A 14,517-nucleotide genomic window follows, 5' to 3' on the forward strand; every position below is an offset into this window, starting at 1 on the left:
AGCCAGCCATGGGCTGGTAACTTAATTTTTATATACATCAATCCTTCTTAGGACAAAGCAATATTCTCATGCTTTTACCCTCCTTCTAAGGTCATGTTGGCAGTATCTCTGTGTTCAGCATTATTCTCACAGATATTTGGATGTTCATTCATCCAGTAAATTGTTCAGTATAATAATTCCTAGATCCATAAGTCAGTAGTCTGTGTTTTGTGGATTGCTGTAGCCTTGTTTGTCCAGTTGATGATCTAGGAAACGTGGGGGATGTTCCATCTTATGGCTTTTCTTCCTAAGTGCTAAGCAAGGCTGAAAATGTTTTGGCTACCACCCATCGCTGATCCCTATATATTTCTAAAGATATGGTTAGGGAATTTACTTCTACATTCAAGATAAGTTAATATATTAAGACAGAGTATTTAAATATTGAGTATATAAATTAATAAGACTTCATTTAAAAATATCCTTCCCTTCCATCTAAACTTTTCATGGTGCAGACACTGTCTGTGTCAAAGACGGATCTTATTTTGAGATGGGTGGATCTCCAGTTCATTTTTCTATTTTTTTCTGTAATAAAAATGTTAGAAGAGACTTTGTTAAAGGTATTGTGTTTAGAATTGCCTTTGTGATAGACTGTGCTCAGACAGGTAGTGATATGAATTGTAGAGCAAAGCAAAAGTTGTCTGTACAAAGTTGTCTATATATCATATATATTTCTTCAAATATTTTTCTGAAAAACAAAATGTAGACTTGTTTCCTGCTGTTGAAAGCTAATGTGAAGAATATTCTGTATATTAGCTTTACTTACCAGTTATTCTTTGATATCATGTTATGATTTGTCTCCAGGATCACTTTTATATGTACACTTGCATTAAATCCAATGGAAAATTTAAGTTCAGTATTTGTGATAGAAAGACAAGACAGACAGTGTGGACATGAAAACAAAATATGAGAAACACTTAATTTTCATACCAGGTCTCTACATTGAGCAATAGATGTGTTAGCAATTCTCTCTGAACAATTAAAAATTTGTTATGCCCAGTAGATCCATCTGGCCAACAATCTGCCTGATGGTGGTCTTCCATACATGATAAAAAGGGGGGGGTTATCCAGTCGCTTAGTCTATTCATCGCACAGCTTGAGCTTTGAAGACTCCTTGGCTTAATTACTTACATTGTGCCACAGACTCATCAGGAGCGATGCCAGAATTACTGTTCAAAGTGCTGCAAAGATAGTAACGCTCTCCACTGGGAGTAAAAAAAGAGAGATAATAGTGTTGGAGGGAAGGAGGTTGACTCTGCTTGTGTTGCATTTAAATTGATAAACAAACATTGGTGATGTAAGCTCAAAAAATATGGTAGCCTTTTCTGTGTGGGAAATGGATCCTTAGGAGGATCTGGGCATCCTCAGTAATATGACCAGAATTGTAATGAATAATATAATAAAAGTAATGTAAGGCAAGTTCAAAGCAGTTTATTTAAACTAGTTCATGTGGGAAAACTTATTACGAATTGACACCTTTGGGACTGCGTTGTCCAAATGAAGCCTCAGGTCAAGCATAGATTGCATGTGAAAGCAAACTGGGGCACCACTATTGACTCCAGGCTTTTTACACTTAGTTCTTTATATATGAGTTCTTTTATATACTGGGGTTTAAAAAGGGAAAATTAATAAGAAAAAAAGTTCTGAATGCCCCCCTCAAGAGGATCCTCTGTCCTATGACAAGTGTCTGAGGGTAAGGAATATGAATGACCTTGGTATACTAACAGCTTTACTATATATGATCCTCACCCTATGCATAAGGCCAGCATTGCTTTGGAGAGGGTAGGCCTGACCTGTCTGCCCACTTTGGGAGGCCATGGATCCTTTTAGTGACAGAAACTGTTCATGCGCTCCCTAAATTCGAAGCTCCAGGAGGTAGGCAGAGTTAGACATAGGAATGTCCATGTGTGGGTTGCTGGTAGGAGCGATATTGGATTAGAAGGGTGCATATGGTCTTTGCGTGGAGATGAAAGTGTAGCTGATAATTTGCATCCTTTCTTCCTATGCGGATTCTTTTAGAGATGGCATATGGTGTATGTTTAAGAGCTATTTCAATTACATACCTGCTGTTTGTAACTATTGTTAACTAAATGCATCTTTGCACATACACTGGATTGTTCGTCCTTTTAGCTGAGCAAGAAAAGACAATAGCTGTGTATTTGCAAATGACAGTGGGTTCATTGTTAGTAAGACTGTTTTGAATTGTTGGTTGAATTGGGATGATATTAGAATGAAGGACTAAAAAATGTTTTGGGGCAGTATTCCTGTGAAACATCCATGACATCCTGCAGAAAGATATAGATCAGAATTTTACCTCTTGGGAATTTATTCTTCTGAAAATCAAGCTAGGCTTAAAAAAAAAAAAAACCCAAACAAAAAAAAAACCCAAAACCCCCATGGTTTTATCCAACTTAAGAAATTTTCAACACTAAATCTAGTTAAGCCTGTATAACTGTCGTGGTTATAACAATAACATTTGTTACTTAAGATTATGAACTTAATAAGGCAGCTTTGCTGATGTGATTTAGCTCAAACAAAAGACCATTCAATGTTACTGTTGAACAATAGATTGTTTTTCAGTTACAAATACATAAATATGATTGCAAGACTCTTTATGTCTAATTATTACCAGTTATTCAAGCATCACCTAGGGAATTTGAAGCTTTCTCTTATGTAGTATGACTAAAATTTTGGTGCAGTATTAAAGAGTAAGGGCTTTTAAGAAACTTAAGATAGGGAAATTTGAAATGAAGGTCCAGGCCTTCTCTGAATGCTCTGTAGTATCCAACTGTTTTAGTATTCTTCCACTGAATGATCTGTTTTATTGTGTGCTGTATGCTGCTCTAACTGACTGTCATGGTAAAAGGCCCTATTAAATTTTCTTCTTGCTTGTCTTTCAATGATTAAAGTAATTAAATTAGGCTTTCGATATTCAGAAGTGACTTTGTACTAACTAGACATGTAAGTTTTCTATCAAGTTTTTAGTTTTATCTGTAGAAGCTACAACAAAGAAATACAATTTTCTAGTAGATAAAGAGGTGTTGTGTTCATGGTATAGGTTTAAGATGTGCTATTTGAAATCTGAGATTTTCGTGGAACTTGCTAACAATATTTTATGCTCATAAACCAGTTTGAAGCCCCAAACACAATTTCATTTATCTTTATATTCTAAGCTTTATAGAGTCTGCAAAAGTGTCCATCTGTTCAGCTGAGATTGCCTCAAATAGTGAGTGGTCAGAGAGACTTAGCTGATAAAGGTCAAAGGAGCCTCTTGACCCTGTGATACTTGCCAAAGCAATTGGAGCATGGGGACTGATATACAGTTAGATATAGCTTGCTAACGCGATTTCCACTTTAATTGGTAATGATAGCAGGAATACACAGTAAAGTCATTGCTGAAAGAAAACAAAAAGTATCCAATATAGTAATTTATTACCAGTCAGTGGGTTTCACGCACTAGGTTGTTTTACCCCTGCAGTGGTCAGAAAGCAAAAAGGTACTCTAACACTTAACTGAAAATGGATGCCCTGCTGCTATCAGAGATGCATGGTGGTCAAATGATTGCCTGTGCCATTAGCTTGGTAATGTTTTCTCTATTGTAAACTCAGCTCCCCATGTTCTTCCTGTGCATCAGCTGCAGATTGAAGGCTTTCTCGTTTGTCTTCTATTTGTGCTGCCAATCATCAAGCTGCTGTCCACCAAGCACATTTCAAGGAGGCAATTTTTTTTACTACTATCGACTACCATCTCTAGCAACCGAGGGCTCAGAGGATTTAGAAATGAATTTAATGCTTTAATTTACACTGTGCCAGCCATTTTGTGTATTGTTTATGTATTTGTTTTCTGAGACAATTACAAGTTTCCTATTTTGCAAAACTATGCGTGAGAGCACCTGCAAACATGTCCTCAAAACATAATTTTCTCTTGTGTATATTATATGTAGTGCTACTATTTTCTTTAAAAAGGTTAAAGAGAAAAAAATGCCTATGCAGGTAAAGACATTTACTAAGCTATTCTGTATTCAAAAAAACCCTGCAAACCCAAAACAAACAAAACCAAACCACTTATTGCTTCCTACCATCAAGGATAAAGCATCATGGAGAATAGAATAGAGCCGTCATTGGCAATGTAAGTTAATGTTTAAGACCCCTATGTGTGGTAGCCATGCTTCAGTTAAAACAGTTCTCCCAGCTCCATGAAGTACAAATGTAAGAGACAGGATAGGAGTAGCTGAATAACTTTTACAAGCAGCTGTGTGACATGCTTATTTTTTGTGAGCTTAGAGCCAGACCAATGATGAGATATGTTTCTGAGAAAAGTTAGGAGCTCTGAACTCCTGTTGACATCCCAGTGACTGGCATGATCAAGACACAGAAATTCTTAGCCCTCAATGCATTTTGGTTGGCAAATTCTACTGCCTCACCCTCCTCTTTCATTTCTGTAACTGAGGTACTTCACGTTTTAGTTTTTAAAAAACAAATAATCCTGTTTATTGTCAATGTTATTGATTGCCACAGAAGTAATGAACAGTGATTCAAACATGTAAATGCTCTTTAAAGTTTCTATTGTCTTTGTAGAGTGATTAAAAGTCAGATTACAGCAAAGACAGATGACAAAGTGTTAATTTCACTGAAAGAAGCATATTGATATTGTATTCTCAAACTTCATTGTGATATTTCAGAAATTATCATATTGAGAAACTTCTTAAGGACTATAAGATGTAGTGGTTTTAATGATTCCGTATTGGGTTTTGCTTAAAAATACCTGTTTGAAAGGGTGAAGTACATGTACTTTGTTTGCAGGATGTCTTCATTGAATACACATGAGCAGACAGTAGGATGGTGTTATTTTGCTGATTAAATTAGCAGATTTCTTTATAGTAAGTATACTTAATAATGAACTGATTACTCTTTGAAAGAGGAAGTCTTGCTTATCTGACAGACTTTTATCATGTACTTACGTGCGCTGTTGTATTCGGCCTGCATTAAGAGCCAATAGTCTAATGACTGTCAAAACAGAGAAGTATAAATCTGCCAAAGAAACTTGGACAAATAAGAGAGAGGAAAATCCCCCACTACAAAAAATTCAGAGGCAGTGCAGCTTCTGTTAATGAAAGAATCTTCCAATCTCCTTTGACAATACTTCAATTAAGCTCATCCCCATCCCCCCAAATCCATCTAAAATTTCACCTAAAAATAAGTTGTTCAATTTCTGGCTAACATTTTCTTGAGCCTTTGCGGGCAGCAAGTAGTGGATAAAGGAGGGGACTGATCCTTTTTCTGACTTATTTAATGTTAATGGATCAAAATATACTCTCTCACAAGAGAAAGCTCAAAGGAACACAAACTTCTTGAATATTACATAATTTTAAAAAACTGATTAGAATCAGCAGAATAGCTCATGTTTATGCTTTATGCAGCATGATTCATTCTGCAGGCACTGGGAACTTTGGGGCCAATTTTCTGTCACTCTTATCCTGTTATGTTTGGGATAAATTGAGAGCACAATGGATAAAGAAGGCCAAAAGAAAAAGAAAAAGAAAAAGTCATGTTTAATACTTCAGGACTTGTTGTACGTAGAAGTTGATACTACCCACGCTGTGAGAACTGAGCAATTTCTTTTCAGTGGTATCAAAGTGATGTCTAAGTATATTTTGAGTCTGGCTTGCCTTCTAAAAATGTACCATGTGATTTTGCCACTTTATTTCCGTTATGTAAAATGAACGTCAAGACCATTCTTGTCAAATCTGTTTTTAGCACAAAACACACAATAAAATGCATCTGGTAAAGAAAGCTGGTGTGTGGAGAAAGTACATATATATGAGGAGCTGAAACAGTACGGGAATCCCTGCCAGCTAATGGAAGTGTGTATTTTAAGTGGAATAACATTCCTAGAACAAGTTGGATCCCAGTGGAAAAAAGCCTTTAGAGATGAGAAGGCAGCTACGTAAAATAACACTTGAATTGTACTTCCCATGAAATTTTTATGTGGTATGTCTGTCTTAAACCTGTTAAAGATAATGGCATGTATTTATGTATTTGGGGGCCACAGTAAGGATAGCCCCCGCCTCCCCCTTCCCATAGTCATGGGCAAATTTTTCCTTGGGTGCAAAGGTGGTTTGGTAAAGATGTGTAAAGGGAGAAGAAAAGAGGTAGAAGCATAGGCTTGTAAGTTGTGGAGCAGGAATGGATTCCATGGCAGAAGAAGTCAATTAAAGTGAGTCTTCAAAGTTTGTTGCTCCATCCTTTAAGAAGGATGTGAAGGTCCTTGAATGCCTCCAGAGGAGGGCAACAAAGCTGGTGAAAGGGCTGGGAGGAAAGTCCTATGAGGAGCAGCTAAGGACTCTGGGCTTCTCTAGTTTGGAGAAAAGGAGGCTGAGGGGCGACCTCACTGCTCTCTACAGCTTCCTGAGAAGGGGAAAGGGAGAGGGAGGTATTGAGTTCTTCTCCCTGGTATCCAGTGATAGGACGCATGGGAATGATTCAAAGCTGCACCAGGGGAAGTTTAGACTGGACATTGGGAAGCATTTCTTTACCGAGAGGGTGGTCAAACACTGGAACAGTCATCCTGGAGAGGTGGTCGATGCCCCAAGCCTGTCAGTGTTTATGAGGCGTTTGGGCAATGCCTTTAATAACATGCTTTAACTTGGTCAGCCCTGAACGGGTCAGGCAGTAGGACTAGATGATGGTTGTAGGTCCCTTCCAACTGAAATAGTCTATTCTATTCTAGCTCTTGTCTTGTCCTGGCTCAAACATCTTCAGTGGCAAACTAGGAAGCTATTACAGAGGTGATAGTTGGCTTGCGTGGAATATAGCTTGCCATTTCAAAGCCTCCCTGAATCCTGCTCTTTCCTAGATGTAGAAAGCTTGTTCTGCTGTGGGTCAGAGATAATGCACAAGAAGTTCATGAGTCTCAGGATATAATTTTGGTCTGTAGCCAGACTTCTTGCTTCTTTAAAGCTTACAGGTGAAGGCCTTGTAGGGAGCCTTATCAAGCAATGCAGATCTCTCCAAGCAGTAAAAATATTCTAAGTTCCAGTTGTTAAGCAGGAATGTTGTCAGCACACAAATGGCTTTATTTTGAATAAAGGAGGTCTAGCCTCATTACTAAAGTGTTCAGCTTCAAACAGTGATTTGTTAATTCTAAAAAAAAAAAAAAAAATTAAAAAGTAGGCTATTTTAATTTGGGATTTGGAAGTGTTTAAGATGTAATAGTTATAGAAGCTTCATGAGATACTTATTCATCAGTTTTTGTTAGGGACTGCTAATATTTTAACTGAAATGGCTCATGGTGCTATTAGATTACTTTTGAGATAATGCATGCATACGCAAACTAAAATTTAAAAAGTGCTTCCTACTTCTCAGTTTCCAACAAAAATAAGTGGTAAGCTGTATCATGATAATAAACACCTGGTTTTAGCCTTCAGCATGACAATTTTTACATTTACAATGACTTTTCTTATTACTAAAGTTTTCTCTCTTGACTAACATACACTTCCTTTAGAGTAACTCCTTGTTAGACTTACTGCTGGTGATGCACAAAAAGAGGTAGCATATTCTGCTAATTTCCACAACTGAACTACAGCAGGGAACCTTAACATTTATAGTTATTTTAGATTCATATGCTTGGACAACAACAAAGAGGACAAAGATCAGCTTTGAAAATCTGGATAAAATTACTGAAGCTGTGAAAAGTCATACAGTTTGCCCTCTCTGTAATAGCTTCCAGAAGATTTTAAAAATAAATAATTTAAAAAAATCTTCCCAGTTTTTCAGCTAAATAGTAAAAGTAGATGGAACATTGGTGGTCAGGAGAGACCTGTAAATAGGGAATCAGAAAGCTGGCCATGTCAAAAATAAAATTTAAAACTAGCAGTGGTAAGCTAGAGAAGATGCCTCTGTAGTGTCTTTCAAAATGATGATTATGAAAATCTGTAGGTTGTGTTCAGTACATCATAGTGTGGTGGTCATTTAACTTGCAGAATTAAAGGAAGCCTCTATATTACTAAATTAACTCTTTTTTGACATGATCATTTGAAATTCACTGGGAGAATAGTAAGGCTTGAATGGCTTGATACTTGGATATATACAGTACTATCCGCTTAAGCAGTTTGGGTTTGAAAGACAATCCTGTGATAACTGAGTCTGAGTTGAGCAAAAATTGTCAGAGAAGAAGGAAAAAGGGGATGTTCTCATTACTGAAGCCTGTGTGTTTGCAACAGGGAGGCCTCAAAGTTGGACTGTGTGGTTCAGAGACAAGTTATGCTTTGTTATTGCTATTGTTATTAGCCTGTTTTTTGACACTGAGTTACTTAACTCTTAATGTGTACATTTGAAAAAGAATTAAAGATAATGGCTATATTTATCTGAATGTAGTAGGATTTATTTTTGTGAAATACTTCTGGAACTTCAGGAAAGGCACAGTACAGAATGTAAATATCTGTTAATCTGCTTTTCAATATCCATCATGAAATGCTATTCCCAGCTCCCTAGTTCATAGTTAGTTTTATGGGTTTCCTTCCATTTTCTGTCATCTTCTGTTACAGAGAATAGCTTGTCCGTATTTCCTGAATAGTGTTTTATGTCTAAAGCTTTAGATGTCCACCTTCTTTCATTGCAATGAAATGCCTATGGCAGAGAGCTAAGATAACTTGGTAGATGCTTTTAGGATCAATGTCAATAAGCTTTCATATTGCCAATAAACATTTATTGTGGCTTCACACACAGTAGCATCACCAGATGCCTCAACAGATTGACATTGTCACAGTATTTTTCCTTTGTTTGGTGATTTTCCTAAAGGTTTCTAAATGTTAATCAACCAAATATAAATGTATAGAACAGAGAAAATGAAAATGATAGGCCGAATAATAATAGCTTTTATTAACGTCAAAGCTAGCTTGTGAATTCCAGTGTTTGCATTCCATGGGGTTCTCCCTATGTATTAGGAAACAGCATAATTAAAGATTAAAATAATCCTAGTGCTTAACTACAATGTATTATTTTATAAAAAGGAAAGGGATAAAAAGAAAACCTGAATAAGCAGTTATAATCTCTTACTTATGACTCCCTATGGAGATCTTTAAATAAGATTATGTATTTAGAGTGCATCCTCATCTGGTGGGAGCATCGTTCTCTAAATAATAGAAAACCAAATTATATTATTACCCAAAACTAAATAGTCAAATAACTTATAGGTTATAGAGAGTCAAATTTTTTCCTTGTGTTATTCGTAACTACAATATTAACAGTTTGAAAATAGCTAATCCTATAAAATCATTGTAATGTAAAAGGAGTTAGGTAAGGAGTGGTCTTGAGAAAGATGAGTTAATCAACATTGCATTCAAGTTAAAGCCAGCTGTGTTGCCCTGTTTACTAACACTTGATGGTTTCTTTTAAGATTCAGCTGTTTTCAACAGAAACAGTTCTTTGCATTAGTGGAATATTTCTAATTATCGCAAGAAAATTAAAGCTAACATAGTGATCTAGAAAAGTCTGTATCACCTGCGGTATGGAAGCTGGCATGATTGTTTGCAAAAGTATCGCTGGGCTGAAAAGTTGCTTCTTGATGCTGTCCTTCTGCTTGTACGTGCTTGCTTGTAAAGGTGAAATAGCTAGACTGAACACAGTGCTGAGAGCGTAGGCTTGCGCGGGACAATAAAAACACACCAGTCTTAAGCGCTGAAAGAAAAGGGCAAAAGCATCAATGAGGAATTGATGCTCCCTCATGTCTGCTGTTCCTCTGAAGGTAAAAGATACCTCTTTAATAGACACAGCAGGATTCTGATATAAGATGTTGTGTCACAATCTCATAGCTTAACTTTACCATTGGATGATCCTCCCGGTACCTTCATGGAATGCCGCTTGGTAGTGCAGCATGATGAGTCCTCTGAAAGAAGGTAACTCATCTGGAGTGTCTCTCTCAGACAAAAATTTAGAGTTTTGTCTTTATAATGGAAATTTATTGGAGTATTCTCAAAGATTCAGCTCTGTCATGTAGTTCAGTTTCTGATATGTTTTTTTAGTTGCATGCAGAAGTAATAGGATTTCTGTTCCAAATTACAATTGCATATTTGTCATGGGTGTTTTCCTCAGAAAATGAATTCTGAAATACCAGGGGTTTCATAAAAATATCAGACATGAAAGTCTGTAGAGCAGGAGGTTTGATGAGATGACCTACAGACACTTCTTCCAGTAAACGTTTCTGAGAGTTCTGTGATTCTATATAATATTGCATTTCCTATGAAAAAAAATCTTCTGAAAAATGCATGATGCCCAGAGTCAATATTTACAAAATATCTTTTTTTTTTGCTTAAAAGGAATTATTGTTTCAGATTTTATGTTTTAAAATGCAGCTAAAAACTAAAATTGATGAGGAAAATAGGTTTTATTGAAACGTTAAGATCATCCTTTTAAAATTTGAATATTCATCATTAACTGTCACTGGTAGCATTATTATTGCAGACTCTTCATGGGGTGGTACATAGGTTCAGTCCTTTTATAATAAAAAAAGGAGTAAGGAAGCAGCAAAAGAGGCTGATATTCTACTGTGCCCCCACTAGTAAGTTTTCCTGCTTTCTGAAGCCTGCAGAAGCTCTGTCATAAAAATTCTGTCATGCTGGGAATACACAGGCACAGAAAGTTGTATGGGGAAAAGGGCAGCAGGAATGTGAAATGTTTTTCTTCTGAATTTGCAGATGTGTAAGGCAGGAAACTGACTCTTGTAAGTGGATCTTGGTTGGAATATGGGATCCGAGGTAACTTGCTGTATTTCCTCTCCTTAAAGACTCTCAGAAATTAGCTGGCGCAGAAGGCCAAGACAGAGCATCTCTCCTGAAGTATTCATGGGAAAGTGGGAGTGGGGGAAAAGCAAGTATGGAATGTTTTCTGTGTATAGAAATATCCCGAGGGCTACAGGACAGACTTTGGAATTTGCCCCTCTTGACTTATTCATCCTTAGGATCTTATTCCTGCCTGCGTGTGTCCTCCACTCACATGGCTTTATATTTTTCTTCATTCTTGTGTTTATTCGTGCTCTTTCCTTCTTTCCACAGGTTCTAGTTAGAAAGTATCTAATCTATAGAGTTTATGTCCTAATAGAGAAGACACTTATCTTAGTTTATCTTCTCAAATATTGTATTCTTTCTGTATGCTTAGACTACATTCTGTCTAAGGTTCTAATGTCCAAGACAGATTGTTTTTGACGGGCATTTGTGTGGGTAAGTTCTCCTGTGATATCTGTATAAGGAGCTGATTTTTAATGTGGCCAAAGACATCCCCTCCTCTGGAGTTTGTCACAGCATAGTATCTGTCCTATGCCAAGGACACTGGCAAAATAAAAATTAATTCTAATTCTAAAAGATATAAAGTTTTGTTCTTAATGATGATTTATCATTTAAGTAATGAAACTACAAGAATAAAACTGAGTTAAAAAAAACCTTTTTTTGAAGATGATTTTGAACATTTCCTCATGTTGTTCAGCAGTTCATCATTATTAGGTTACTGTTATCATAGTTTAATATGTCAGTCTAAAGTTGTGAGTAACTGTAGCTGTTCTCAAATCTTCATTTCTGCCAGATTTTAGGAGGATTCGTAAACTATGTTTTGGTATTTATTAACAGCAGTAATCAGATGTGTATTCATACCAGCACAATTATCACGCTAATATGTGGAAATGATGCTCTGCAAATCCGTTGCTGTGAATGGCCTGTAAAGTTGGTAAAAAAGCATGGGGAATTTTAGAAAGATCCAGGTTGGAAATAGGGTGGCACAAGGTGAAGTCAGATGTTCACAAACATTGTAGTAGCTCTGTAGCCTTTTTCTCTCAATTATTTTCATCTACGGTAATTAATTTTGTAACTGGAGATCTAATTACATAAGTTCTTTATTGTTGCTGATAAAGTATGTGTGACTTAACTCAGAATTAAGTAACTTTAAGATAGTTTTGCATGTTTTGAAATGGCAAAAGGCATAGTCTTTATCTCAGACATATTTCAAATTCTACAAGGCATACAGATTCTCAAGGTTTGCAAGAATTTTGCAGCATCATAGGATTTGTTTCCCTAGCTTTATTTTTGAAAAAAGCTGTATTCTTTAAAACTTTCTTAAAAGCCTTTCAGCTTGAAATGAGACCTAGCAGAAGAAATACCAGCCTAGAGTTTTGGCAGAGATGTATGCAATCTACAGCATGGCTGTATAATTGAAGATGTTAGGCAGCCTGTATTATAGTATTTACATGCATATGTCTCTGTGTATCTTAAGCTATTTAGAAGAAAATCTTTTTTCCTTAGTAAGAAGTAAATAAATAAAATTAAGTTGAACTTAATGGAGTTAATAGATTTGGTCTATTCCATATGCAATTCTATGCTGATATCTTGAAAATTACAAAATACTGTGGATTTGTGTTTGGAAACTTAATATTTTTCTTTCAGTTAACTGATACCAGCCGCATCCAACAGCCCTTTACTATTTTACCAGTTAAGACAAAATGGAACAATGCAAACTTTCATATTCTCTTGTTTGATCTGGAAAAACTTGAGGAACTTCTGCTGCCATCTCAACTCAATGGATTAAAGTCATCGAATTCATTTCACATCTATGACACTCTAGAAAGAGCCAAAAGTACTACTGAGAAAAGGCCACTGACATTAAAAAGAAATAAAACTGCTGGCTCCGTATCTCCAGTGGATGGGCAAGTAGATACTGTTTGTTCAAACCAGGTCTGTAGGGATAACAATGCAGCTAGGCCTTTGGAAGAAAGTGGTGGCATGAAAAGACAGAAAAAAATGAAGAGTTCAAGAAAGATTAGAACGCAGCCATCAGGAAACATTGATGTGAACATCACCACTGACACAGTTAAACTGCTTTTGTCGTGTCTCTTACCATGGGGTGTAGATAAAGAAATAGACAATCTTTGTGTTAGACACTTAGATATCTTGAGGCTTCAGTGTCCTGTTTCTTTTGGACTTGTGTCAAATGAAAACCACCTGTCACTAATGTTGCCAGGATGGAAATGTACTGATTGTGGTGTGCTAGAAGAACATGCAGTAATCAACTTGTTTTCAAAAAGAGTGCTTGATTTATCAAACAAGTACCTTGCTGCAACTGAAGGACAAACTGGAAAGAAGGATGGACCCGAGAATAATGTTTATGGAACAAAGGGATTGGAAACAGTATTCTTCTTATTTAGCAGAATGGCTTTAATCAACAGGATAATTAACATACCTTCAGCAGTTACAGGTGAAAGTGAAAGGTAAGAACCTTTTTATTATGAGTCTTTTCTTCCTTTATAGTGGTTAAAAAGTAAAAAATATGAAACAAACACTTTTCTTAGATACGGACTTTTGCAATAGAGTTTACATTCTTTCTCTAGAGTTTTTTTTATAGGACGTTCTTTGAACAACAGGAGATTGGGATAAAGTTAAGTATCTTTATATTTTCCTATTTAGCAGGCAGGAAAACTGATGCAAGAAATTTTTTTTTTCAACAGAACAAGAACTTTGAATTATCCAGCTTCACACCCTGTTTTTCCAGAGATCACTCTTTTCCTCGCAGTTTAAACTAAGTAGAATAATGAGGTCTCTTCAGGCACATTTTGAGGTGTGCATTACCACATTTGTGCTGTTTTAACTTCCACTCTTTGTAAGCAATATACTTCCTTCACCGTGAAACCCTTGGCTCCACAGATAAATAAAACATGAGAGACAAGAACAGTCTGTCCTAGTTACGCTATCTAAAGTATAACCCCCCCAGTAATAATGGCAGCTACTGGGAATGAATGCCTCATCAGCCCTTATGTTGTGAGAACCATCCCAAATAACATTTATGTTACTCAAAACAAATTTATTGACTAAATGCTTTTTCAGCATTAAAGGAAAAATAGCATGCTTGACATTATTTGACCAAGCCAAATGGAGCATACTAATCAGGCAATGGATATTGTCCACAGACTTTTGTTGTTCAGCAAACCTAAGTTGGTCTGTATTTAGCATTTTAGGGACAATTAACTTTAGTGTTGGTGATGCTATGGCCCAGAGGCAAGAAGGGGGACAGAAATTATTGATCCTGATGCTGCAAATATCTGTACATCTTCCACAAAGCTCTAGGCATTCAGCATATCTCAAGAGATATGCACCATCCCGCAGGACAAACGCACATTTCTCAGTTACTCCTACTGCTAATCACATTGCCTACTGGTCCATATTCGACACAAGCTCTTATATGAAAGGTTGTTTCCAGGATTCCAGCTTGAACATGAATTACTTTCCATGCAAGAAAGGACTTTATGCTTGCATTGTGTCTTACAGTACTCTGTTGGAAAGACATTGTGTAATTGAAGTTAGTCATCATACCAGAATCAAACATTTTTCCCAGACATACGCATTCTGGCTTTGGAACATATCTCCCATAAAATTATAAGTATTAAAGTTGTTGCAAGAAAAAATGCACTATTTTTTTGGTGAAAACTGTACTATATAATTTAAAG

General features: G+C 36.4%; 1 protein-coding gene across 3 annotated transcripts in view; it reads left to right on the forward strand.

The window, feature by feature from the left end:
- Positions 1–14,517, forward strand: part of WDR72 (WD repeat domain 72) — a 125,038-nt gene that overhangs the window by 54,465 nt on the left and 56,056 nt on the right. For all 3 annotated transcript variants that reach the window (XM_076347737.1, XM_076347738.1, XM_076347739.1), the window contains one exon: positions 12,464–13,284. In XM_076347737.1, the coding sequence (XP_076203852.1) occupies positions 12,464–13,284 (821 nt within the window). The remainder of the gene's footprint in view (positions 1–12,463; positions 13,285–14,517) is intronic.

This window comes from Aptenodytes patagonicus, chromosome 10 (assembly GCF_965638725.1).
Source record: "Aptenodytes patagonicus chromosome 10, bAptPat1.pri.cur, whole genome shotgun sequence".
NCBI lineage: Eukaryota > Metazoa > Chordata > Aves > Sphenisciformes > Spheniscidae > Aptenodytes > Aptenodytes patagonicus.